This window comes from Leucoraja erinacea, chromosome 4 (genome assembly GCF_028641065.1).
Source record: "Leucoraja erinacea ecotype New England chromosome 4, Leri_hhj_1, whole genome shotgun sequence".
In the NCBI taxonomy this organism is placed as follows: Eukaryota; Metazoa; Chordata; class Chondrichthyes; order Rajiformes; family Rajidae; genus Leucoraja; species Leucoraja erinaceus.
In genome coordinates, this window is record NC_073380.1 from 49,942,795 (window position 1) to 49,970,215 (window position 27,421).

Here is a 27,421-nt window from a genome sequence, read left to right on the forward strand (position 1 = left end):
GGGATAAATGCAGACTTTGGGAACAGCACCCCCGTCCGCACCCTCGCCTTGCTTCAAAATGGGTGGTGGGTATTTAGACTCAGTGGCCAGAGCAGGTGGGTGGCACTGGGACATTGACAACATTGCCTGTACCCAGTTGAAAAGCCCGCTGCCTCTGAGGCTTTGGAGAGACCATTGGAAGAGAGATCTGGCTCTGGAACAACTTGTGGCCAACAGTTCCCATGAGCAGCAGGCAGAACATTGGGGGTTTGAGCCCAACCCCAGGGGCCCCTGTGTCACATTTAGTTCAGAGATAATGCTCTTCAGCCCACTGAGTCCTCACTGACCAGCGAACCCCGCACACTAACATTATCCCACACACGCTAGGGTCAATTTATACTTTTACCAAGCCTATCAATCTACAAACCTGTGCACCTTTGGATTGCGGGAGGAAACCCTAGCGCTAGCCCTGACCCTACCCTTAACCCTAACCAGGTGTTACCCGCAGGACAGCATATGTCATCATGTATGTCGTACAGCTACGGGCATCAGTCACCGACGCTCGCAGTCGCCGAAAAAAATCGCAAAGTGGGACAGGCCCTTAAAACCATTGTCTTGTGAATGGTATCAAAATGGCCCTCCTAAAACTGAGGCAGGATGGCTGTGTGGCTTCCAGCTATTGCTTGATGTCCTTGCACAATGCCACGGTTGCTACAACAGATTGAGCCCCGATTATTGATGCAGTATTCCGTAAGGGGTTCCTCCTGTGTAGCAGTCACCACTGTGATCCGTTGTTGGTGATATTCTGCACCAAGGCTCTTAAACGTCCCAATGGCATTTCTAGAAGCATGGACTACATCCCAAACTGTTTATACTGCTTTACATTAATCTGTGTTCTTCATTACACATTTGGTAACTGATATCTGTGTATGTTAATGCTTGGAAGAGCAAGTTTAGGATAATAAACAATGGATCGCTGTGGGATTCTCTTGGATCCTTGATTTAACATTTGCATCAATGTCCTGCTTGAAATGGTCTCATAGGTTAGTATAATGCTGATGGAAGAACCTTGCCCATGTGAAGAAATAGTAATAAGATATGACCATTGAGTTAAAATATGGAGGCTGATTTGTGTCAGTGGTAACATCAGCCAAATATGCAATAAAGAAATGTTGCTTCAATGTCACTTTTTATTTTAACACCGATCTGGCAAACCAAACAGTCTCTTTGTGCAGAGGCAAATTGCACCTTAATTCGTGCCCATTTGGAGTGTTACTATATTACACTGTCACACAGATGCAAACTCAGGATACTGGGAGAAGAGACTGCAGCCAATCAGCTAAATGCTAACAAATACAGTTGAGTGCAGAATCTCCACATGGCATTATTTAACCTCTGGTTCTTAGCAGCGTAATGCTTTTGACACGACCATCCATTTTAAGCTGCACACAGTTTTATCAACACCAGCTCGCCGACCTATTGCAAATATAAACACAAGAAGCTCTGACTGGATATCTAAGCTGACTATTGATGTTTGTCTTGTTTTGGTGTTGTTCACCAATAATCACCTGATAATCAACTGAGAATGGTTTCAGTTGAATCTTTCTTAATGTAGCTTTCTTAATCAATGTGTTGTTCTTCAGGGCCTTTACTGTTTTGGTGGTGCACAAGGCAAACTTTCCTAATCTTTTTCCTGTGGCTGGAGCAATATTTAGTTTTAACACCACTGATAATTAAAAACTAAAATTATATTTTTACACGCTATGAAAAGTTCAAAGATTGTGCCAATATTCAAAAGGCTGAAAAGCATTGTTGCATTTGGTGTGACATTGCAGAATCTAAACTTTTTAACAATTAGTAAATTGAAGGGATTGAGTTGATGGCTTCTGTCTGGTCCAATTTTACAGTGAAGTGAAACTGGTGTCCAATTTGTTCTTAATTTCCCAGTTAGCCAGATATGCCATGTTTGTGTGATTAGGGAGATACTGGGAGAAGGTCAATAATTCGGTAAGAAACTTTATTTCCCTTTTCTTTTCCTAGGAACCTCAAGCCTTGTATGATGAGGTGAAGACTATTCCAATTTCAAAGCTAGATAGGAATGTAGCTCCAACTATGATTAAGAAATACATAGAAGATGAAATGGCAAGGTACTTAAATTCGCTTTGATAATTTCACAATTCTGTTTTATAAAAACATTCATTTTCTGTACAGAAATGGTTCCATCATGTGTTTTGAAACAGGCTCCCTGATAAACTGTCTGTGACTTGGCCAGAAGGAGATGAACTTAATGCAAATGATCGCAGACCAGCAGGAAGACCCATAGGTAATAAAAAAATATACTTCTATTCAGATTTTTCGGACAAACTCTCTTCTGCGATTTCTTAATGTTTGCATTAAGAAATAGATTAATTTTAACTCTGCAGTATAGATTAATTTCAAGAGTTTGATAAAGCCTTAATTTGAGAACAATTTGTTTTGTTTGATTACATTTATTTGGAAAAAATAAGTGCAGATGCTGGAACTGCAGTTGCACGAACCGTGCTTAGAGCATGGTGCTAGTGAAACTCGGTAGGTCAAACAGTATCTCTAGTTTCCTGGAATGGATTGGGTTTTCTTATGAGAAAATTGCACAATGTGGTCATGTATGCTCTGGGACTTGGGGGAATGAGATTGTCCTAAAAATGAGGTGGCAGCATGTTGCTTGTTAAATAACTGGAATAGCATATTTTTAGACTGCTGAACAACACCACAGCAAACGTCTGATTGTGTAGAATGAATACATCTGTTGAATAACATTAACTACTCATGGGTGGTCGTCTTTCCCCTACCCCGATCTTCATTGATAGGTTAGATAAATGGATTTATACGCCCAGTATGGGTGTATACGATGAATGAGGAGTTTGCAAACATTTCAGCTGGTTGTAGTGAGAAATATATTCTGGTCCTATCGTCACATCTCTGTCCCCTCAGCATTCAACATCACATAAACAAATTAGTTAGTTGTCAATGCACAGATGTTTTTGATAATTTGCTGTGTCCATATTAGTTGATTTTTTTTCTCTGAAGGACCATATCTGACAGAATTGCTCTTTCGGTAGTGCAATTATAACAGTAAGCCAAGATTTTTGTGCAGGTGTCTCTGGAGTAAAATGAACTTGTAATGGTCAGAAGACACAAAGACAGCTTTCTAACCTTTAAGGTGGCTATAAACTGAGCCACTAATGCTGGTGCTGGCATTCACACAGGATCAGAGTTTTCTAATTGATTGCATTATAGTTATATTTTAACAAATTTTAGCAATAAAATGTTACATAATAAAGCAATCTTTGGTTTTTAAGGAACATTCCATTGATAAATATACATAATGAGGGCCTAAATATATGCTGATCCTGTTAACAGGTGCTTTGAGAATAGAAATTCTCAATAAAAAAGGTGAGACCATGCAGAAGCTTCCGGGAACAAGTCATGGTGGATCAAAAAAACTATTGGTGGAGCTGAAAGTTATTTGCCATTGTAAGTATGCAGAACCTATAAATAACACACTGGTTTATACAATTTATAAAGGTAATTTTTAGACTGTAAAATTGTTTATCTACTTATCTTTTGACACCTGCTGATCCTGTTTAAAAGAAGAAAACAAGGCATAAAAATGCAAAAATCCTTTGTGAATATATAAAAACAAAGGGGGTGAAGACAACAAATATGGGGGAATCATTTCCATATAACCATATAACAATTACAGCACGGAAACAGGCCATCTCGACCCTTCTAGTCCGTGCCGAACACATAATCACCCCTAGTCCCATATACCTGCGCTCAGACCATAACCCTCCATTCCCTTCCCATCCATATAACTATCCAATTTATTTTTAAATGATAAAAACGAACCTGCCTCCACCACCTTCACTGGAAGCTCATTCCACACAGCTACCACTCTCTGAGTAAAGAAGTTCCCCCTCATGTTACCCCTAAACTTCAGTCCCTTAATTCTCATGTCATGTCCCCTTAATCTGATTTCATCTGATGTATTTGAAAATTTGATAAGATACCACTCCTGGGATCATATATATTTTATCCAAATTATATATTCTTAACTTAGCTGCATCTCGTGTAGTAATGTAGCTGAAACAGTTATTGAATTGTAGAAAAATCCCATTCATGTAAAATAACAACATTAAAAATGCCTGTTGCATTACAGCTTCTACAGGTGACAAAGACATTGTTTCTCACATCAGTCAACATGGTGGTAAATGGCCATATTGGTTCAAAAAGATGGGTGAGTACTTCACAAGAAAATGTTCAAATTGTAAATCGCAGTTCAGGATTTTTTTTTCTTCACATTTCAAGAGGGTGTGGAAGAATTCTATGCTATTTTAAACAAATGTATGTTTGCGCCCTCTTTAATTCCTGCTTGTGTACAAAGACTGTCAACAAGAAAGGCATCTGTTTGCATTTCTGCTGACATGAATATTTTACTTCCTTCATTTTACTAAATTGGATATAACTAGGCATTTCCAAGCAGCCAAAACTATTCTGTAAATTAACTTTGTGTAATTCTCCACCTCCATTTTTGTGGTTTTATTTCCAGAGGTACTGAAAAATATAGGTTGTGACTAGTAATTCAGTCTATAATTGGATACTGTTGGTGTAGTTATGCAGTTCGACAAACAAATAGAGGATATTGTGGGGCATTTCTTTATAAATGCACAGTGTACATGGAGAAATTAATTTTTATTTTGTATTTTTACACTAATGAAGTTGCATTTTTTTTCAGAAAATATTAACAAGCTTGGAAGCTACATATTAAAGCTACAAGTGGTGTTGAATGAAAGTAATGCAGATACATATGCGGGAAGGCCTCTTCCAAGCAGAATCTTCAAATTCACTGTCACAGGTAAAGAAATGCGTGAATATTATACGATGAAAGACGGTACCAGTTTGGGAACAGATCAGTATTTAAATATTCAAGATACATGTTGTGGGATGAACCTTGGTTTTGTAGATGAAATGATGCAAGTTAAGCAGAGGTTTCCCCATTAGTTAAACTCCAGAGAAAGCTTGGTGTGGCACGATAGATTTTTTAAAAAGCTTCAAGATCCAGGCTATGTTTTTTCCTATGGAAAATGCCTACTATTATATTTGTTCCTTTTATTGAAAATGGCAGTGAAAATTATGTCCAGCTAACCTCCAAATGCCCTCATTTTCCAAGATGGCGATGATGAGGTTGAGGATTTGCTTCTTGCTGAGGCTGTATTGTTAGAGCAGGAACTGGACTAGTGTTCTACAGGATGGAGTCAATGTCACACTTCAAGAACAGTTGCATTTGAGTTCTTTGAGGTATTCCTTCTGGTGAATACGAGAGCTTGAATCCCCTTGTCAAGATCACCTTGTTTCTTGACTTTCAATGGGAAAGGCCTTCGAGTCTACTGCTGCGCCACCATGCCGCCCATTATTGGTGGGCATTTCCACTGAACACTGATTTCCTATTTCCTGTTTGATCCTCATTGCTTTGTTCTTTTAGCTGACTGTCTGCTTAACATGTCTCACTTTGGACGGCAGTACCAGTATTAAAGCTTGAGAGTTCCTGAGCTGAAATAATAGATTGGAGTTCCCATCTGACACTGGGACTAACCTTGGGGGAACTGAAATTCCATTTTGGGCAGTAAACCTTCCCTTTCCATAATTAATGTATTATATGGGACAGCCATTGTGCTGCAATTACTGTGCAGACTAGCCATTAAAATCGGGAATTTACTCTGTCAAGGGGAACCCAGCTGGAGACCGATCCACAGTTAACTAATAAATATGCCTACCACTAGATGGCCATGCTCGCCTGCTTAGTAATTTGTTCAAAGGAGTCGAGAGAGAATGCAGATGTTGGAATCTGGAGCACAGAACTGCTGAAGGAACTGTGGTTCAAGCAACATATGTGAGGGGGAGGAGGAATAGTCAAGTTGGATCAAGATCCTGCATCGCCTCTGAGTGGACAGGGAAGATAGCCTGTACCATGAAAAGGGACTGAGATGGGCTAAAAGGTTTAAGAAGGAACTGCAGATGCTGGAAAATGGAAAGTAGACAAAAATGCTGGAGAAACTCAGCGGGTGGGCAGCACCTTTGGAGCGAAGGAAATAGGCAATGTTTTGGGTCGGAGCCCTTCTTCAGGGTCGAAGGATCGAAACCCTTCTTCGTCTGAAGAAGGGTTTCGACCCGACATGTTGCCTATTTCCTTCGCTCCGTTGATCCTGGGCTACAAGGTGTTTGGTGGACTCTATGGTATGGTGAAGGATGATGGAAAGATGGAGCCAGGTGATGGTGTGGTAAATAACTGGTCGCAATAGCCATATGCCTCCGGCAGCAGTTATATGTACATGAGTAGGGCCAGCTGTTTATCTGGGGGTTGGAACATGACCAGGTACATGGCAAGTGTGCTCAGAATAAAGAGGAGCGGTCTGGGAAAAATGCGAGAGGTCAGGGAGCACTTGGGTTTAGTGAGAATTCTCGGGGCAGGAAAGGCTGAGAGGTACAAGGGGGTAGGTGGGGCAGATGGAGATGAGAAAGAGGCAAGAACATCTGTACCTCAATCTGTGTACATTTGATTACATTTGAACCTCTTTTTATCTTGGTTTCCATTGCCATTAATTTCAAGGCCAGACCCTCTTGCCAGACCCGTGACTTTACGTGCATTCAAGCTCCTGTATCAATTTGAGCTTAAACTCATTGATTTGGGATTTTCTTGCTGAAGGGATGGACATGTTTGTGCAGCTTTCTAAGATGAACATTTCTTTTCTCAAGAGGGCAAACCTGATAAATTTTCGGTGGGAATGTTGGATCCTCCATTTCGCATCGGTCTCCCTTTCAACATTCCTCTGGATTTGCAGGATGAATTTGGGCATTCAACCCAACCAACATCTGACATCGCACCAATTGTGGAAGCTAGGTATTGTAACACATTCTTCTCTTGCAGTATAAATAGGCATTTGTTTAAGAAAGAACTGCAGATGCTGGAAAAATCGAAGGTAGACACAAAATGCAGGAGAAACTCAGCGGGTGAAGGCAGCATCAATGGAGAAAAGGAATAGGCGATGTTTTGGGTCGAGACCCTTCTTCAGACTGATGTGGGTTTGGGGGGAGTGGAAGAAGAAAGGAAGAGACGGGAACAGTGGGCTGTGGGGTATGAACATTGACCTTCAATTTCAGGTAGTCTTTGCTTTCTCCCTCCTTCCTTTCCCACAGCCCACTGGCTCCGCCTCTTCCTTTCTTCTTCTCGCCCCCCACCCCAGTCTGAAGGCCTCGACCCGAAACGTCACCTATTCCTTCGCTCCATAGATGCTGCCTCACCTGCTGAGTTTCTCCAAAAGTTTTGTTTTCCTTCGATTTTTCCAGCTTGTGCAGTTCTTTCTTAAGCATTCTGAAAATCTAAGTAAACCACATCTACTAACTCTCCTTTGTCCTGCTATTTACTTTTTCAAAGAATTACAACAAATTTGTCGAGCAAGACCTGCCTTTCACAAAGACATGATGACTTTTGCCTATTTTATCGTGAACTTCGGAGTACTCCGTAACCTCATCCTTTATAATGGACTCTCAAATCTTACCAACTGCCAAAGTCAGACAAACGAGTTCCTACTATTCTGCTTTGCTCCCTTCTTGAGTAGCAGGGTAATATTGACAATTTTCCAATCATCTGGGACCTCTCCTGTCCCTAGTGATTCTCGAAATATCACTGTCAATGCCTCCACAATCTCTAAAGCCACCTCTTTCAAAAACCTAGGGTGCAGTTTATCTGGTCCAAATGACATCTTCCTTCAGCCCTTTCAACTTCCCAAGCACCTTCTCCCAAGTAATAGCCACTCCACTAACTTCCACCCTCTGACTCTATTGAATTTCAGACACGTTGCTGGTTTCTTCCACTGTGAAGACTGATGCAAAAAAAAATTATTCAACTCCTCTGCCATTTCTTTATTCCCCATTATCACTTCTCTTGCATCATTCTCTAGCTGTCCAACTTCCACTTTTGCCTCTTTCTTACTCTTTATGTTACTGAAGAAACTTGCTATCCTCTTTTATATTGTTGGCTAGTTTACCTGCGTATTTCATCTTTTCTCCCCATATTGCCTTTTTAGTTACTTTCTGTTCTTGAAAAGCTTCCCAATCCTCTGGCTTCCCACTAATCTTTGCTACGTTATACGCCTTCGCTTTTAGTTTTTATATACTGTCCTTCACTTCCCTTGTCAGCCACGGTCGCCTCTTTCTCCCTCTAGAATCTTTCTTCCTCTTTGGAATGAAAAGATCCTGCATTTTCCAGATTATTCCCAGAATAAATTCCCAGATTATTTCCAGGCAGAAAAAAACACATTTATTCCTTATGTTATTTTGTTTTAGATACAAATTGTAACTCTTTCTAATTTAATTGTTCTTTGCAGTGGGTTAGAGCTGCGTTATGAAACATTTGTGTCAAGGGGGACAAATTTCATCATAAAAGGTGTAACTGCCAGAGGTCCTGTGACCAACTGCCAAGGCAAGGTATGTTTAATGATACTTAATTCCCTGTTTTTTCCCAATGACTGCATATGATTTTGACTATCCTGATGTTGTAAGGATAGCTCTGCAATGTGAACATTTGTATAATTATGTTTAATTCTTTTCCCTGGTCTTATTGTATTTCAGGAAATGGAATATAGTTCCATTTCTGAACTGCTTTTGTTTGTTAAATCTTTAACCTGATGGTACTAATAATGCACCTGACAAACGTGTTCAATTATGTCTTTATAGAACTTCAATCTTAAGGTAATCTTGCCTGGATTGAAGGAGGATAATCAAACACTAAAAATTCGGCTACTGCCTGGTAAGTTCCTGAATTTGATTTTTTTTTTTTAACTTTGTAAGAAAGTGTTATTATTAATATATTCTGGCATATTTAACAGTTGTAATTGCATACAACTGCATTAATAACATTTAATTTGAAAGAGCAGTGCTGGATCTCATCCCATCAAATATTAAGGCAAAGTAATTGCATAGCTTGTGTCCCATACTTTGACACTGAAATGGCATGTTAGATCAATGCAGATTTTGTGTACTTGCCAGCAAAATTAGACTCAATCTTTTCACTTAAATTTCTTCATTTCACATTTGTGGATCTTGTTATTCCCCAAGACAATTATAGATTGCTAAAAGACAGTTGGAAATCAACAACAACAACTACAACAACTGACCCGTAGCTTTTATTCCATTTAATTGCAAAGATTCATATTACCCTTCTGTGGTGAAGTGCTGTCTCCTGATCAATTGTCCTGGCCTCTGGTAACCTAACCAGTAACTTGACTGTGTTGAATCTAATTTGGGGCCACAGTCTTGTGACTGGGAAAAGTGATTTACAACCAGAGGTTAATGAGTCCTTTGGAGTTCTTTCTATAGATTCATTTGGCTAGTATATTCAAGGTAGATCGATAGATAATTGTATATGAAGATAACCAAAGTATATGAGGTTGTTGCAGGAATGAGATCTGGGAGTCCTTGTTCATCAGTCAATGAAAGTAAGCATACAGGTGCAGCAGGCAGTGAAGAAAGCGAATGGCATGTTGGCCTTCATAGCAAGAGGAGTTGAGTATAGGAGCAAAGAGGTCCTTCTGCAGTTGTATAGGGTCATAGTGAGACCACACCTGGTGTATTGTGTGCAGTTTTGATCCCGTAATTTGAGGAAGGACATTCTTGCTATTGAGGGAGTGCAGCGTAGGTTTACAAGGTTAATTCCCGGGATGGCGGGACTGTCACATGCTGAGAGAATGGAGCGGCTGTGCTCGTATACTCTGGAATATAGAAGGATGAGAGGGGATCTTATTGAAACATATAATATTATTAAGGGTTTGGACACACTAGAGGCAGGGAACGTGTTCCTGATTTTTTTGGGGAGTCTGGAACCAGGGGCCACAGTTTAAGAATAAGGGGTAAGCCATTTAGAACAGAGATGAGGAAACACTTTTTCACTCAGTTGTGAGTCTGGAATTCTCTGCCTCAGGTGGATGCCGGTTCTCTGGATACTTTCAAGAGGGCTCTTAAAGATAGTGGAATCAGGGGATATGGGGAGGAGGCAGGAACGGGAGGGATACTGATTGTAGATGATCAGCCATGATCACATTGAATGGCGGTGCTGGCTCGAGGGGCCTATTCCTGCATCTATTGTCTATTGAATGAAGATACTGAAGTAAGAATCTTGACGTAGAATGGTGGAGCAGATACAAATTTGTCAAATGGTTTGTTCCTCTCCCATCCATTTATGATCTGGTCTGCAAACTTGCAGGTGGTCATTGGTGGCAGTGTGGAGTGCTTTGGCGCAGAGCTGCTGGTTTCCCCAGCTAGTTGTGGTCCAAACATTTTTCCAAGCTGTTTGGACATTTCTATTGTCCGGAATAATGTTGACCAATTGTCTGAACGAGGTCCCAAGATTTTATTTTGTGTAGTTTAGTTGTAAAAGGGTGTAGCAAAGTTGTTACTGTTCCCAAGTGTCATCTAACAATCGTTGCCCATAGTGTGCCTATCTAGTTCAGTAGTGATATCTTGCAGAGGTATGAAAACTAATATAATATTCATTTTAGTTAAGGTCAACTGATTTGTTTATATTTTACTAGAGCAAGTGCAGACCCGTTGTGCAGACCAAGGGCAGACCCGTTGCAGACCCCCCCCTTTTTACTTCAACCCAAACCCACACAACCATTTGCAGGCTGTGCTTTTTTACCTCTAACCATATTTTCATTTTCAAACCAAATTAAGGGTACTCACAGTGCTGTAGACATTTGTCAGTGTCATTCAGAGGTTGTAAAATCATTAATATCTCTGTCATATTTCATCGACGGGAAATATCCTCGGCACACATACGGCGGAGGGGGGCTCTGAGCGAGGTGGCCAAAAATGACGGCCGTAGGTGGCGGAGTTCTCTCGGAAATCGCAGCACAGATCGCCAAAACCGGTCAAGGACAGAGTTTTAGTAATATACAGATAACTTGTACAAAAAGAATGATCTTAAAGGGATGAGGTCAGAAATACGTGAAATCTTTATGGAAACTCTAATATTGTATCACGAATTGCAGGCCCGCCACGTACATTGAGAATAAAGCCAGAATCCAATAAAATAGTTATTGAAAATGGAACAGCTTTTCCATTCCAAGCTGAGGTGTTGGATGAAGCAGGGAATATTACAGCGCAACCCAAGTTGGTGCTACATTGTAAGGTAAACATTTTTAATTGTTGGAGTTTTGCTTGTCTTCTGTTACCTCTCCAATTTCCCTCCACTATCCTTAATGCATTTTTGCTCTTAAGGGTCTCTTTATAATAAGCATTGTTTCCAGATGTCTAGAAAACTGAGATCGTTGAAAGGCGATTTTGTCTTTTGTTTTCCAGTGGTCAGGTGAGGTATAAAATTATAACATTATATATTAGTCAGTGCAGAAATTGATCCTTTTGGCCTTTCTTATCCATGCATATAATGCGCTTATCCTAATCCCATTTGTTTGAATTAGACCTATATCCCTCTGCTCCTTTCCAATGAACTGGTCAAAAATAATGTTGGAACAATATATCTACCACCATCTCTGGAAGCTTGTTCCAGATAGCCAACATTAATCTTTGGAAAATCTTAATTCTCAGATCTCTTAAATTTCTCCTTTCACTTTAAACCTATGCCGTGTAGATCATCGATCTATTTTCATAAATCTTAAAATTTTATAGCTCTCTAAGATCATCCCTCGGCTAGCTATTTTCCAGTGAGGTTAAACACAGCTTATCCAAAATCCTCTCAAACCACAACCCTCCATTCTTGCAATGTATCTGAATCTTTTCCACACACTATTGCTTCCACATTTTTCTTTTAGTGTGGTGACTAGAACTGTACAAAATATTTCAAGTATGGCGTAACTAATGTGGTACAGCTGCAACATGATGTCCAATGGCTCTTGTACCCAAAGGCTTGGCCTATGAAAGCAAGTATGTCAAATGCCATCTTCAAATACCCTATCCATCTGTTTTGCCACTTTGAGGAAACTATGGAATTGTCCCTGTACATTGATACGACTCTAGAAGTTCCTGTTCTGCATGTCTTAGCAGATTTTGTTTTTCAAAGCCATATAAGTGATAGGAGCAGAATTAGGCCATTCGGCCCAGCAAGTCTGCTCTGCCATTTAATCGTGGCTGATCTATCTCTCCCTCCTAACCCCATTCTCCTGCCTTCTCCCCATAACCGCTAATGCCCTTTTTTTCTAGACTAAATTCCTTATGCAAGCACTTCACCTAATTTCCCAATCGATCAATGTCCTTAATCGTGAGAAAACCTCCTTAGCTATCTATGATTCCACCAATTTGTGTGACCTCTGTAAACTGGCTTATCAGGCCACCTAAGTTCTCATCAAGCTACAAAGGTTATAGTATAAAATTCTGTGGTATACTTGGTGCAGGTTTCCAGTCAGGAAAATGCCCATAACCCAATTACCAAGCCAATTTTGGAACCAGTTTGCCAACCGATCTCGATCTTTCAGTCAGAGTCGGGGTTTTACAGGATGGAAGCAGGCCCTTTGACTCAACTCATCCATGTTGATCAAGGTACCCACCTAAACTAGTTCCATATATATTCATTTGGCTTATATCCATCAACGCTTTCTTTCCATGTGCCAATCCAAATATATTTTAAACTATGTAATTGTACCCACCTCTACCATTCCTCTGGTTGGTTCCATATACCCACAATCCTCTGGAAAAACTTGACTCTCAGCTCCCTTTTAAATCTTTCCTCTCTCACCTTAAACTTCTGTCTTTTACATTGGCAACATCATTATGAATCTTTTCTGCACCCTTAAGCTTAATTACATCCTTTCTATATTCAGATTCAGATTATTTAATCTGCCAAAACATCACGATTTAAAAACAGTTTCTATCCATATGCAATTCGAACTCTGAACACTATGATAATATCACAAAGCCACCTCGTGCATGTACTATATACTGTATGTTGTTTGTGTTTTATGTTATGTTTGATGGGAATCAGCCTATTGTGTAACATCCTGTACTGAATATGAATTCCACCAGCTTGACTGTGTGGTCATTAAATAATCTGAATCTATCCTATCTTACCTTGGATTCTTTATGATCTACCCTTCCAAACCCGCTTACCCTGTGGAGCCTTGTCAAAGGCATTGCTAAAGTCCACATTAACAACGTCCGCTGCTCTGCCCTTGTCAATTCTCTTGTCACCTCTTAAAAATGGGGGAAAAAAAGATCAAATCCATGAGAGACAATCTCACATGGTATTTATCCCTAATCAATCTTCGCCTTTCTGAATACAATCGATTCTGTCTCTCAGAAATCCCTCCAGTAATTTTCCCACCACTGATGTTAGGCTCACCAGCCTGTACAAGCCTCCCTAGCTTATCCTTACACCATCCTTAAATAAAGACACAGCATTAGCTATTCTGCAGTCTTCAAGCACCTCCTTTATTCCAGCAATTTCCTCCCTTGCTTGCTGCAATGTCCCAGTGTGCACTCAGTTGAGCCACGGGGATTTATTCATCTTTATGGCTATAAGACTGCTAGTATATCTTCCATAATGTTCATGTGTTTCGTCATCACCATTCTCTTTGATGCATTGCCTAGCCTCTAAGACCTCCTTCAGTCAAAGCATATTTAAAGTATTCATTTAAGCCTTTGACTATTTCTTGTGGCGTTACACATTGGTGATCACATTGATCCTTAAGGGGAACTATTCTCTCCTTGTTTACCCTTTTGCTCTTAAAATAGTTAAGACAATCATCTCATTAGCTATCCACATTAAAAAGGTGAGCCCAATTCCCATTTTACTTTTTTCCCCAATATCGATATCCACATGAACTGTTGTTTCCAGACCACTTGTCAAGTGGTTTCAGCTGTGTGCTGTTTTAACAGAGAGCAGCCTGTTTACACAGCTGCAGATTATGATTTCAGAACCAGTCAGTTCTTGAATATTTGCCATTCAATTTGTTCAATTTAGAGTCTGAAGAAGGGTCTCGACCCGAAATGTCGCCCATTCCTTCTCTCCGGAGATGCTGCGTCACCCGCTGAGTTACTCCAGCATTTTGTGTCTAGTTCAATTTAAGTAGTTTGTTAGCAAATATCACTTACTGTTATATGGTCAAAGTTGTGCAACATTACAACAGGCCCTTTGGCCCATAATGTCTTTGTCAACCTTTTTGCCCATCTACAATAACCTCATTGCACACAAATATATTTACATTTGAAATAAGTAAATTAATTGGTTAAATTTCTGATTTTAAAGCTATAAAATGATTTCTAAACAAAATTGAAAACATTTATCACTTGTATCTATCTACATTTTCATAATATTGAAACATATACTTCAGACATCCAAGTGGATTTTCTTGTATGCTGCAAATTTTGTAAAGGGAGAAGTTGCACTTAGACCACTATTTACTCTATTAACCTAGTTGGATTTGTTTCTTGTGATATATTTTAAACACCTGCCTCTTTGGGGAAATTTTGTGTTTGTATCTTATGGCTTTACGTAACAGATGGCGCGACACACCCTAAGGATTTTACTTGGGAGTCTTCTCTCTTTATGGGAATAGCAATGGTCACTTTATTGTTATGTGCAGTTCTGTATTTCATTATCCTGAACTTTGAACTGAGAATCCAAAAGAGTTTGTGATGTAATGGCTGTACCATTCAGTTAAAGCACTACCTAACTGGAACATAGCTTGTCAGGTTTTCATTGATTTCATTGTCATTATTTACATTCTATTTTTTAGTTTCTTGGTGCCCCAAATCTGCCTGTGTATACAGTGGATTGTAGCAATACCGGTACTGGAATCTTAACTGGCCCTATAATACATGTGCAAAATATTAAGAAGGACCAAACGCTGAAAGCAAAAATTGAGATAACGGTAAGAGTTTTGTTTATCTAACATTATCTCTACTTTGGTGGATTTAGACAATAGATATTGGCGAATGTGTCAAAAGTTTCTTACAAACTTTTTTTAGAATTTTTAATTTGCTTCGCTATCAGGGACTACTTAAAACTTGTTTTCCACCTTGTTTGCTGCATTGAATTGTTTATATTCTTAGTTTGGCTAGTTTTCCTAATTTCTGTTGCTATTATTAGGAAAGGCAATTATTTTTTTTAATTTACTGGAGAAATCAATTTTGCAGAAAAACTGATAACCAATCAATCCAAATAATGTTTCGCAATTTAACTACACTAATTATCAATTTCCCCAATTGCCAAATTCAAATTCCCAATTTGAGTCACTGAATTCTCCTTTTCTCAGGAATGACAACCTTTTATTCGAGACTTGCATGATCGCACACGATCTCTCCTGACTGATTAGGGCTTGGCATTCTCACTACTTGGGATTGGAGGGAGTGGTAATGGTGCTTTATCTAAGGCAGGCGAGGAGTTTGGAGTTCTAAGATCAAGGCCTCATCCCTCCAGGGATACGAGGACGTGCTTGCAACCATATTTTGTTGTCATGTCACTGAACAGGTTCAAATCTTTAGGGCAGCATGGTGGTGTAGTGGTAGAGTTGCTGCCTTACAGCACTTGCAGCGCCAGAGACCCAGGTTCGATCTTGACTGTGGGTGCTGTCTGTACGAAGTTTGTGCATTCTCCCCGTGACCACGTGGGTTTTCTCCGATATATTTGGCTTCCTCACACACTCCAAAGCGTACGGGTTTGTAGGTTAATTGACTTGGTATAAGTGTAGATTGTCCCTAGTGTGTGTGCAGGATAGTGTTAATGTGCTGGGATAGCTGGTCGGTGTGGACTCTGTGGGCCGAAGTGCCTATTTCCGCTCTGTATCTCTAAACTAAACTGATGGAGGCTGTGTTGATTGTGGGCATTCATTTGATTGACATGGTACCTCCCAGTTTTCAATGTTCAGCAGCAATTTATACATGAAGGGGCTTACCCTGTTCTAAAAATATAAAAGAAAGGATTGTCCAGTTGGAAGACTTGGAGCGTAACCTTGGTTTCATCCTGCCATCGAAGTATGCCTGCCTTTTGTTCTGCTTGCCCATTTTTGCAGCTGCTGTATTTTGGGAAACCTGAATGATTTAAAGCAGAGTTTTTATGGTGGCTTTGTGGGCAAACAATCATCCATTCCACTATTAGACTGGATTGAGGGTGCTTTGCTATATTGAACTTTGGTTGATGCCAAAAAAAATCATGACTTCCTGCATTACCTGGCTGGTGACCAGAGTACCCCGAGTACTATTCTGTGGGAAAGGCCCCTCCTGATGAAAATTTACTGGGTATGATGTGGGCTTGGCAGAGTTGGAAAAGTTGCTACAGATTTGCTGAAGATATCCATTATCATCGGGATATGTTTGTATCTCACTTTACAGTTTGGTAGGAGCACAATGTATTCTGTAAGGCCCTCAATTTACCTTCCTGTGCATAGCTATAGGCTTGTTGTGGGCACAGATCACACAATTGTGAATACAATATTTCACATCCCGATCACCTCCTGGCCACCAACACTAATTCTTTCCCTTGATGTTCCTGGACATCGTGACACTGATAAATAGGCCCTGGTAGTCTTTGTTTGGGAATTGGGGGCTGCCACAGTTCAACTTCTCCGCACAAAACACAGGGTCTATCAGACCCTACTGACCCCTTCCCACATACTTCTGAAACCTGGTCTACCTATAGTTGGAATCTTAAGGCACTGGCAAAACCACCAGTGCTGTCTCATTGGAAGCAAATGTTTACCAATGTCAGATTCCTCTTTTAGGCTATCATCCAAAACATTTAATCCTCATTATATTGAACAAGTCGCAGGATATCTGAACACTGCCATAAGAATTGATTACTGGGCATACACAAATGTGTAACATCTCCCTGACGTGTGTGAAATCTCTCTCCCACAATTCAAATGGAGCAGCAGCATTTGGGATTTTGTTGAGACCTTCGCCCATGAATCGGGAGACCACAGAAAACGGTGGAAGAAATGTCACACATGCCCCTATCTGTGTTGGAGTATGAGATTGCACATTATCTTCTGTTAACTGCTCGGAAACCCACAAAACTAGCATAGAATCACTACTAGAGGCAGAGGGAGGATCTTGTTATTTCCTTGGAGGAAAGCAACCAGAAAGGGGTAATGCTTGATTGTTAACAACGCCTTCATCCAAGGAATAATTTTGTATAAAATTAATTCCCCTGTATTGGAGAAGGATAGATATGGGGATTAACTGACATTTTTGAATTGCTAATAGGTTATTTCAATTGAATATTTTGAAAAATGGGAGGAAATTGTTTCATGCTGGCATTTGTTATTGGAAGTTACTGAATCAATGTAGAGAAATTTTCAGGATTTGGAATGGAAAATGCAGGTCATCAAAATTGTTGGCATTGTTTTCTTAAGGTCTCTGGATAAACAGAAATTAACTGCATAACTAATAGGAAAAATCCGTATATCTGAGCATTTATGGTCACGTGGGGTATTAACTGACATCTGAAAGAAAAGGAGGCATTTCCCGGCCAGTGTTGGGATCTACTCAGATTAATCTGATAAGTAATCAGGGTTTTTCTGAGGTTTTCAGATAATTGCTGGTTGGAACAGAACAATAATGAAGAGTTAAAAAGGAAACCATTCTAAATGATAGCCAGAGAATGAAAATGAAACTCTGGAATTGGGATTGAGAAGACTGTAATTAGGCTCCCATTTTGACAATATTATAATTAATAATGTTGATAATTGGATTATGATTTAATAGCTGTTAATAAACAAAAAACTATGATTCAAACAAAATTAGAAATACCATATTTGTTTTGCATAGGAGGGTATAAATGGGCCAGCTACACTTGAATACTTAGGGAGTGTATTAATAAGGAATAGATATGTGGATATCTTTAACAGAAACTTGTGCTTTTTATACAAATTACCAAAGTCTGTGGATATTTCCAAGAAATGCAAGAGCAAGTGAGGTGGAGACGAGCTGCCTTTGGAGGAAGTAATCAAATTGCTCCATAGCACTCGAGTTACTTGGATTCATCATTATTCTTATTCTTTGTCTTTTAAAATAAATGGCCAAACTACTTTCTGTCCCTTTAACATCTGGTATCTATGCTGTTACCTTGTTGCTAATAGTTTGGTATCTTACATTATCAAATGATTTTCAATTATATGTGCATGTTAACATGAATGGAAGTGGCGGCGCTGTTAACAGCTGCGGCTCGCCTGCAGTCCGTCTGTCTTTACTTTTTTCTGTTGTTTTTTTTGTCTTGTTTTGGTTAAGTTTTAGTTTGTTGGTTTGTGTTAGAGGGGGTGAAACATGTTCTCTGTCTCTTCCTTCGGGGGAATGCGACTTTTTCGTGTCGTATCCCCCTTCTCTGCCTCCGTCTGCGCTGAGGCCTAATGGCGGAGCTAGGGGCCTCCAACCTGCGACCGACCCCGAGGCTCCGGAGGCAGAGCCAGCCAGGACTTACCAATGAGAGGCTGGCCGTCTTCGGGGCTAAGGCAGTGGTGGCCCGACTTGCTGGTGCGGCGTTCTGGCTTTCGGCGGCGGCCTGGAGCTGATGCAGCGGGGCTCAGAGCGGAACTGCGGGGCTCGGAGCGGAGACTGCAGGACCCGGAGCTGGGGCGGCTGCCCGGAGCTGGGGCGGCTGCCCGGAGCGGAGACTGCGGGACCTGGAACGGCGACTGCAGAACCCGGAGCTGGGGCAGCGGCCCGGAACGAAGACTGCGGGACCTGGAGCTGGGGCGGCGGCCCGGGTCGGAGACTGCGGGACCTGGAGCTGGGGCGGCGGCCCGGTGCTGATGCTGTGGCGGGCCGTCTCGGAGCACAGACAGCTTTCCGGCTTTCGGCGGCGGCAACATCACCACGGAAGGTCCTCTGGACTGGAGAGCGGCATCTTCGGCCTGGATCGATCGCCTCAGCGCAGAGGGAGAACAAGGAGGGAAGAGACGGAGACTAAGACTTTGCCTCCATCACAGTGAGGATGTGCTTGGTGAACTCACTGTGGTGGATGTTTAATTTGTGTTTATTGTATGTTTTGTTATTACAGGTGCACAACCTTTTATCCGAAAGCCTTGGGACCAGACACTTTTCGTAATTCGGAATTTTTCGGCTTTCGGATTGGAAGATTTTTAGCGTAGATTTTAACGGCTGGCTCAGTGGTAAAGTGCTCGGCTCATATCCGCAAGGTCGCGAATTTGCGCCTCGATCCCGGCAGTTACTCGATTGCGAGTTTGAGTCTTCAATGTAGTTTTTTCTTGCAGAATAGGAGAGAATAGGGAGGGTTAGGCTGGGATCATTCTCTGCGAGATAATCTTAGTGCGGGAGACAAGTATAGGAGAGGTGTACTGACTGTGTGGGCAGAACTTTGGAAGTGATTGCCCACCATTCTCAAAAGCCGCTGTGTCTCCCTGTACCTCCAACTCCAGAGGAATCCGCTCCCCGATGGGCCGCTACGGCGACAAGTGGCAGTTCGCCCACAGTCCGAGCTGCGCCACCCCAAGAACAAGACGTACCCTGCACACGATCAGCTTCTGCCCCTACCGCCCTGTACCGCCCTTGCAGGTGAGCAGGAGAGTGGGGTTGTTTGCAGTTGCAGAGGGAGGGGGCAAGGGCGGTACAGTTCCCAGTCTCAGCTCCTGTCCAGGGGGGTGGCCGGAGACGTCAGGACCAACAGGAACCCACTCCCCGATGGGCCGCTACAGCGACAAGTGACAGTTCGCCCACAGCCCGAGCTGCGCCCCCTCATCCGCAACCCGGATTCCTCTGGAGTTGAAATGGGGCTGGGCTAGAGTTGCTGCTGGCTGTGAGTCTCTGGGATCTCCATGCTTGCAGTCGGTGTCCCGTTGGTCCTGAAGTCTCCGGCCACCCCCCTGGACAGGAGCTGAGACTGTGAACTGTACCGCCCTTGCCCCCTCCCTCTGCAACTGCAAACAACCCCACTCTCCTGCTCACGTGCAAGGGCGGTACAGTTCCCAGTCTCAGCTCCTGTACAGGGGGGTGGCCGGAGACGTCACAGCCCGAGCTGCGCCCCCTCATCTGCAACCCCAAGAACAAGACGTACCTTGCACACCATCAGCTTCTGTCCCTACGGGGAGCGTGTTCCTCTGGAGTTGGAACAGGGCTGGGCTGCTGCTGGCTGTGGGTCTCTGGGATCTCCGTGCTTGCAGTGGGCCTGGGGGTCGGTGTCCCGTTGGTCCTGACGTCTCCGGTGACTGGTACTGACCTGCTGGCTGGCATCGCCGACGTGAAGACAGTGCAAAGCCCCCGCGCCGGTGCAATGGGCGGGGAACTGGAGAGGGGAGGGAAGGGGTCACACACATGGCCAGGAAGCAGAAGGGTGTAGGTGGGGTGAAACTGAAGGGAGCGACAATCTGCTACTGCCTGCCCGTTAAAACGTTCCCACGCAAGACTCGCGATACACTGTGTATCGTGTCTACCGTGGGAACTTTTTAACAGCGGGCAGGCAGCAGCAGATTGTCAATTATTAACCCTCCCGCGCAAGATACCCGCACCTCTTTTATGAATGGGGATTTAGTTCCCCTTTCTTCGAGGACCGACCGGAGGTTCCGCTGTCACCTCTGCGGGCCGCCCTCGTGAACGTCTTCAAGGACCTTTCTTCAAGGACTGAAAAAATGTCCGCTATTCGGAGCTTTTCGTTATTTGGATCTTCAGATAAAAGGTTGTGCACCTGTATTGATTCTGTGTATGACTGCAGGCAACATAATTTCGTTCAGACTGAAAGGTCTGAATGACAATAAAGGATCTATCTATTATCTATACCATCCCGTTAACTGTCTTAATCAATTAATCAACTTAATCAATTTTGTAAGATGGTAATCCACATTTTTTCCAGGTTTTGGAGTGGCCTGTCTGTTTATTCCTTTTACTTTTTCTGATAAATGGTGTAACATTTTATTAATATTCTGTCAGATAAACTGAAAATATGTGGTTTGATTATATTAATTTATGGATGTTTTACAAGAATAGCACATTAACTGATGTTTTTCACTATTTCTGTACACATGACAATATATCAATACTGAATGGTCATTTGGAGAAGGAAATGTATCAAATGTTGGAAAAAAAACCGTAGGAAGGGGGAAAGGAAAATAGCTGGACATGTTGCAAATTATTAATATACTACCAAGTGAATAATGTCAAAAATCACTGATTTAGACCAGATTGTGCGATAGATTGGTGGGTAGCCAGAGCTGCATTTCTCTTTAGCAAGGCAGTGATCGACATACCAATGTCAGTTCAGTAGTTGCCATATTGTTGAAACTTGTCTTGTCTTTGTTCCTGAATACAGTGCAAGTATTACGTTTTCTTAATTTGTATATTTGCACTTTCAGGGGGTTTTGAAGCCTATTTCATGGCATTGGATATTCCATTGGGTATAATGTTTTGATTTTGTAATGTACTTAATGAATTCACAGTGTTAACAGTTGAAAAAGGTGGTGAGATATTTCTACCAGGATGTTTCATAGTTTTTCTTACCTTCTCTTTTTGTTTAATATGATGTTTTATAAATTATTATATTGTTCTTAATATGCAGAGCTGCAAAGATGTTCCTTCAGTGGAGAAAGTAATCAAATTGCTACCTAGCACTCAAGTTGCTAAACTCCAGATCTTCAGTATGGATGGACAGAAAGCAATACCTATCAAACACCAGGATGAGATTGATTGGATAGCTGGTGACATAATTCAACATCTTATCTTCCGCATGTACGATGAGGGTGACCGTCAGATTGTTGTCATTTCATCTCTTGCTGAAAAAATTAAGGTGAACACGTTATTTTGTCAATGTTATCTATAGTAAATATTACATTATTTAATACATTGACATTTGTCAGAATAATTGTAATTGCAGCATGGGAGAGCATTTGGCTCACATTGCAAGTGAGACTTCTGAAAATAATCGCTAATCAGTAACCAGTTCTACAAGTTTGAGCTCTCTTAATTCCTAATTCCTTTTAAATATTTAACCAGTTGTCTATTCTTTCTTACATTACACCCGGAAGTGGCTCGCCTGCAGTCCGTTTGTTTTTACTTTTTTGTGTTGTTTTGTTTCGTTTTGGCTAGTTAAGTTTTTGGTTTTTTAGTGTTTATGTGGGGGGTTGAAACGGGGCTTGCTGTCTCTCCCTTCGGGGGAATGCAACTTTTTTGTCGTATCCCCTTTCTCTGCCTCCGCCTGCGCTGAGGCCTAATGGCGGAGCTGGCGACCTCGAGGCTCCGGAGGCAGAGCCTGTCAGGACTCGCCCTGGGCTCGCTCCCGTGAGGGCGGCCCAGCTCGGGGCTGGAACGGCGCTCCCGTGAGGGGCTGTGATGCTCCTGTGAGGGCGGCCTGGCGAGGGGCTTAGACGCTCCCGTGTGGGTGGCCCATCCCGAGGTAAACGGTGCTCCCGTGTGGGCGGCGCAGCCCGAGGGTGGAACGGCACTCACGTGAGGGCGATCCGGCTCGGGGCTGGAACGGTGCTCCGGTGGCTGAGACGGCGTTCTGGGGGCGGTGACCTGACGGCGGTTCAGCCGCGGGCCAGTGGACGACGTCGTCAGCGGCTGCGTCCGCTGGACTGGAGGGCGGCAGCTTCGACTATCCCCAGGCCGCGGTGTTTGAACCGGCCCGTTCGCGGAGCTCAGTGAGCCGTGGGACTGATTTTGCCATCGCCCGGTGGGGTATCGCCTCAGCGCAGAGGGAGAAGAGGAGGGAAGAGACTGCAGCCCTAAGATTTTTGCCTCCATCACAGTGAGGAGGTACTTGGTGGACTCACTGTGGTGGATGTTAATTTGTGTTTACTGTTGTTTATTATTGTATTATTGTATGTATGACTGCAGGCACGAAATTTCGTTCAGACCAAAAGGTCTGAATGACAATAAAGGACATTTTAATTTAATTTTAATTTTAAGCGTGCTATTTCAATAATTTACTACAGATCACTGTGAACTGGGTAACTTTAATTTGTTCTGCTTTCATAGCATTCACACAATGTAATTATTGGGATTGAATTTATCAACTTGCGAAAGAATCTGAAATTATTCCTTTTGCCCTGACCGGAGTACACGGATCCCAAACTTTTAAAATATCTGAATGGAATAGAGATGCTTAAGATTGATTTGGTTGCTCTTTTCTGCAGGGATCAATGTGTCTCGATTCCTTGCAGAAGTATGTTGGGCAGCATTCCGTTGTCGTTTAGGTTGGGTTCTGCTTGGTTTTCTGTAGAATTCCTATTAACTCAGTGTTCATTTTACTTCCGGACGTAATAATATTCATGTCACTTTCTTTATGTGGCTGAATACTTCTGATTTCTGTGAACTAAGGACTAATGCTTTTGATTCCACCCCCACCATTCAGCTATTGAATTTAAATTCATACTATATTCCCTTTCCTACCTCATTACATTTAGATGCAGTAAATCACATTTGCCTTCCATTCCAACATGTCATTGTTTGCTGTCCTACTAAAATCAATGACCCTCCTTGTAATTCATTACTGTGAAAATTCTGATAGAAATCCATGATCTTCATTTCACCATCCCATCTTGTATGAAGCCAACTTGCTTTCTGGCTGTTTATCAGCTTGTAGTAGAATCTCCAAATATCTCTCTCTACTTGCCACTGCCATGAAGCTTTCTCTCCTCAACAAAACACATTACTTCCTTTCGATTGATTGTACCTCTGTCTTTCATTCTTAGACAAATCCAGTCTCGTGGGGGTTCTTCCTTCATTTCATTTGATTGTTATTTTGAAAGCTATTTAATTAATTTACATCAGTAAGTCACTGTTTCAAATTCCCTTCCCTATGCTGCATTATGTAGCATCCTGTCTTCCAATTTCAGAATTGGTCTGCTTGAGAATTTTGATACTCGTTTACAGTCTTTTGGGGAGCTTAGTAGACATTTTAAAACTGTTCAACCACTTCCTGTGTCACTAGGCTGCATTTTTATGCTATCCTCTAAGTTAATAGAATAAGTTCACACTCATTTGTTAATTGTTGTTTTAGGCTCATTTTGTTATGCTACCAAATTATTTGCTTAACATTTTTTTGTTTTTCTGTGTCAATCCCATATTTTAAAAATCAAATGCAGTGAGATTATTTCAGCAGTTATTTCATAGCAGTTGTTATTTTTAGTAGTATTTGGATTTCAATTATTATAATCTGTACTTGAAATCACTGGACATTCAACTTAGTTTATTGACACATAGCATTGCTCCTTCTCTTTAACTTAGGTCAACTGGACACCACGCATAAATAGAGAACATTTAATTCAAGGATTATTGCCTGATGTAAAAGTACCCTGTTCTGTTAAGGATATACGCTATTGTCAAGTATCATACCAAGATGATCATGTTTCACTGGAGAGCGCATTTACAGTGAAGTAAGCAAAATAAACTTTCTGGATAGCATGCAAACAGATTTTCACTGTATGTATGTTGGTACATGTGATAATAAACCAAACCAATGCTGTCTGGATTAGAGGGTATTGCTGATAAAGAGAGTATGGTGAACTGAAAATTGTGAGAGGTAGAAAACCTGAAAAACTGGAGAACATAGCTTTAAAGTGAGAGATGGAAAGTTGAAAGGAGATGTGCGAGGCAAGGTTCGTTTATTTGCAGTGGGGGACACCTGGAACAGGTAGCCAGTGGTGGTAGAAGCAAATATGATAGTGGTGTTTGAGGCATCTCTCGATGGACACGGCAGTATTCTAATATATGAAAACACATATACAATATGCATTTTACAAAATTGCCACCTGCTTTGGTATAGATAGTGTATTTCATTGAAAAATGTTCTAACCTTCAGATCAGAGAAGGTGTATAAAAGAGAAATCTAATTAAATCATGAGAAAGATAAAGTCAAGAGAATTAGAAATGGCGGTGAGGAGGAAAGAAAATAAGGTAGACATAAAATTCGGTAGTAACTCAGCGGGCCAGGCAGCATCTCTGGAGAGAAGGAAGGAACAAAAATAAGATGTAATACAAAAGGATGTTAACATTATGAAAGACTTTGTCATCAAGTTGTGGGAGTCATTACATATGGAATCAACAGAGAGGATGTTAACTTTGTTAAAATTGTCCTGACAAAACTACTGAGATTTTAAACTGTACTCATAATTAAACGTTAAATTGACACATGCTGGCCTAGGAACTGGAGTCTTGGGATATAATGTTAACTGAAAAAAAATCTTAAATGTAATTTAGCATGGTGACATACTTTTTTTTTTAAACAGACCACAGCCAGATGAATGCAAGCTTTTGAAATGTTCCTTGAAAGGATTAAGCACTGTCCAGATGGGTGAAGAACTACAAGGAGAAATACGTAAGTTTTGTTTGATTGTAACATTATTTGCTCATTCTTTCATTTTCTAATTTAAAGTTTGTGTAAACCTGAAGTTTTTCCCTGAAAGTAAAATGCTTTTTTGATTTTAGATTCGATACTTACTGATCGACATGGCAATCATATTCTGACTCTGACGTCCTCTTGTGTAAATTTATTGGGAATAGCTGCTGAAGGGCTCGACAAGAGTTCATTGAAAGTAACTTGGCAGGTAAAACATTTGCATTTCCAAAAACTTGGCATGCTGTCTTTTTGTAAAGGACATTTGTTGAAATCAGTATTTGGTATTGTTCCATTGCAAACTGTTTCTACAACATTGGAAATATCCCATAAGTATCCAAAAATGTGCGTCTCAGTCAGCATGGAAAAGGGCCCATTTTTCCCCAGCATGTCCATGATGACTTATGGGCACCATCCGCCTTAACCTATCGTCCAGCACTTGGCCTATGGCGTTCAAGGCAAAGGCAATTCAAGTGCTCATCTGGACATCTCTTAAATGCCGTTCACCACTTTGCTTCCACCACTTCCAGGTATTTGAAAAAAATCCTCTTCACATCCCTTACCCTCAATTTATGTCCACTACTTTTATTCACATAAGCCTGAAGCATAGCATATCTATACCCATCATGGTTGTATATATACACAAAATGCTGGAGAAACATAGAAAAATAGGTGCAGGGGTAGGCCTTTCAGCTGATCATCTAAAATCAGTACCCCAATCCTGCTTGTCCCCCATACCCCTTGATCCCTTCTATCCTGTGCCACAAGCTTTGGTTAATGTATCTATGGTATGCTGAGAAAGAGGTAAAAAGGTTGTGCCACATCTCTGACAGATGTGTGGTCAATTGCGCTAAGAATCTGTGCAATGGAAATAGAAGAAAAAAAGCAAATCAGAGTGTTCCATAAGTGACCCACTGGAATGCTCAGAGAGGAAGATATGGCTTGTGGTAGCATCTCATTGAAGGTGATAAAAACTAAGGAGGAGGATGCTGGAATGTTCAGTTGGGAGCAGGGCAGATCGTAGAGGTGTGGGAAATGGACCAGGCATGGTTAAGAACTATGAGAGCATGACTCAAGTAGGAGGGAAATACTGTCCGACAAAGAGGAGGACATCTCAGAAGCAGTATTTATTTTAACAAACATGCAGAGCTGGAGAAATTGGGATAATTAACCAAACTGGAGTCAGTCATTAAGCTATGTAGCATGGAAATGGCCCAACCTATCCATGCATACAAGTTGCTAAGCTGATTTGATCCCACTAATCTGTACCCACCCCATATCCCCCCCCCCCCCCCCCCCCCCCCCAATCTCTGGTGAGAAGGATTGGGACATATTTCGGGACCAGAGATGCTGCCTGAGTTACTCCAGGTGTTTGAGTCTATCTTCGGTTTAAACCAGTGTCCGCAGTTCCTTCTTACCCATTCCCCCCCAAACCTTTCCTATTCGAGCATCTGTCTAAGCATCTTTTAAATGTCATAACTGTATCTGCCACTATCACTTCCACTGGTAGTTTATTCCATACATCCACCACTGTGTGGAAAAGGTTGCCCCTCGGGTCCCATTTAAACATTTTCCCTCTCACCATATGCCCTCTAGTTGTAGCCTCCCCTACAACATCCAGTCTTATGGCACCTCACCCATGGCTATCAATTATACAAATACATCTGCCAGGTGTAGAGCCAATAAGGAACATTGCAAGTAACGGTCCAACAAGTTTATTAGCATATAGTAAAGTTACCCTGCAAGTAGCCACCACTGTGACTACATCCCGACAAACGGACTAGTGGCTGAAAAGTTAGTAATATGTGGTGACTGTAAGGTAAAGCCGGGACTAGATTATAGATCCAAGTGGTGTGTAATGTATATGTGTTAATGTTTGGTGGAGCAATCTGCACCAGGGGTCCCTGCGATTTCTTCCTTGGCTTCCAAGAAAATCCAAGAACAAGAAATAGGCCAAGAGATCTGGTTAAGTCTGCTGTGGACTTAAAATAGATATTGTTCCCCCCCACTCACCGTGAAGTTTGAGATGGAGGTCAAGAAAGGGAAGAATCGAAGCTGCGCAATTTAAAACAGAGCTAAGTAGTGATTGGCAACAAGAGAAATCTTAAAGATAGA

At 41.6% G+C, this 27,421-nt stretch overlaps 1 protein-coding gene across 1 annotated transcript in view; it reads left to right on the plus strand.

Moving 5' to 3' along the window:
• The window catches only part of smchd1 (structural maintenance of chromosomes flexible hinge domain containing 1), a 130,026-nt gene that overhangs the window by 45,704 nt on the left and 56,901 nt on the right, over positions 1 to 27,421 (plus strand). The window contains exons 14-27 of the mRNA XM_055633455.1: positions 2,020 to 2,126; positions 2,220 to 2,302; positions 3,379 to 3,492; positions 4,178 to 4,255; positions 4,754 to 4,873; positions 6,772 to 6,916; positions 8,403 to 8,502; positions 8,752 to 8,824; positions 11,064 to 11,203; positions 14,763 to 14,897; positions 21,530 to 21,757; positions 24,199 to 24,347; positions 25,200 to 25,288; positions 25,399 to 25,517. Of these exons, the coding sequence (XP_055489430.1) occupies positions 2,020 to 2,126; positions 2,220 to 2,302; positions 3,379 to 3,492; positions 4,178 to 4,255; positions 4,754 to 4,873; positions 6,772 to 6,916; positions 8,403 to 8,502; positions 8,752 to 8,824; positions 11,064 to 11,203; positions 14,763 to 14,897; positions 21,530 to 21,757; positions 24,199 to 24,347; positions 25,200 to 25,288; positions 25,399 to 25,517 (1,680 nt within the window). The remainder of the gene's footprint in view (positions 1 to 2,019; positions 2,127 to 2,219; positions 2,303 to 3,378; positions 3,493 to 4,177; positions 4,256 to 4,753; positions 4,874 to 6,771; positions 6,917 to 8,402; positions 8,503 to 8,751; positions 8,825 to 11,063; positions 11,204 to 14,762; positions 14,898 to 21,529; positions 21,758 to 24,198; positions 24,348 to 25,199; positions 25,289 to 25,398; positions 25,518 to 27,421) is intronic.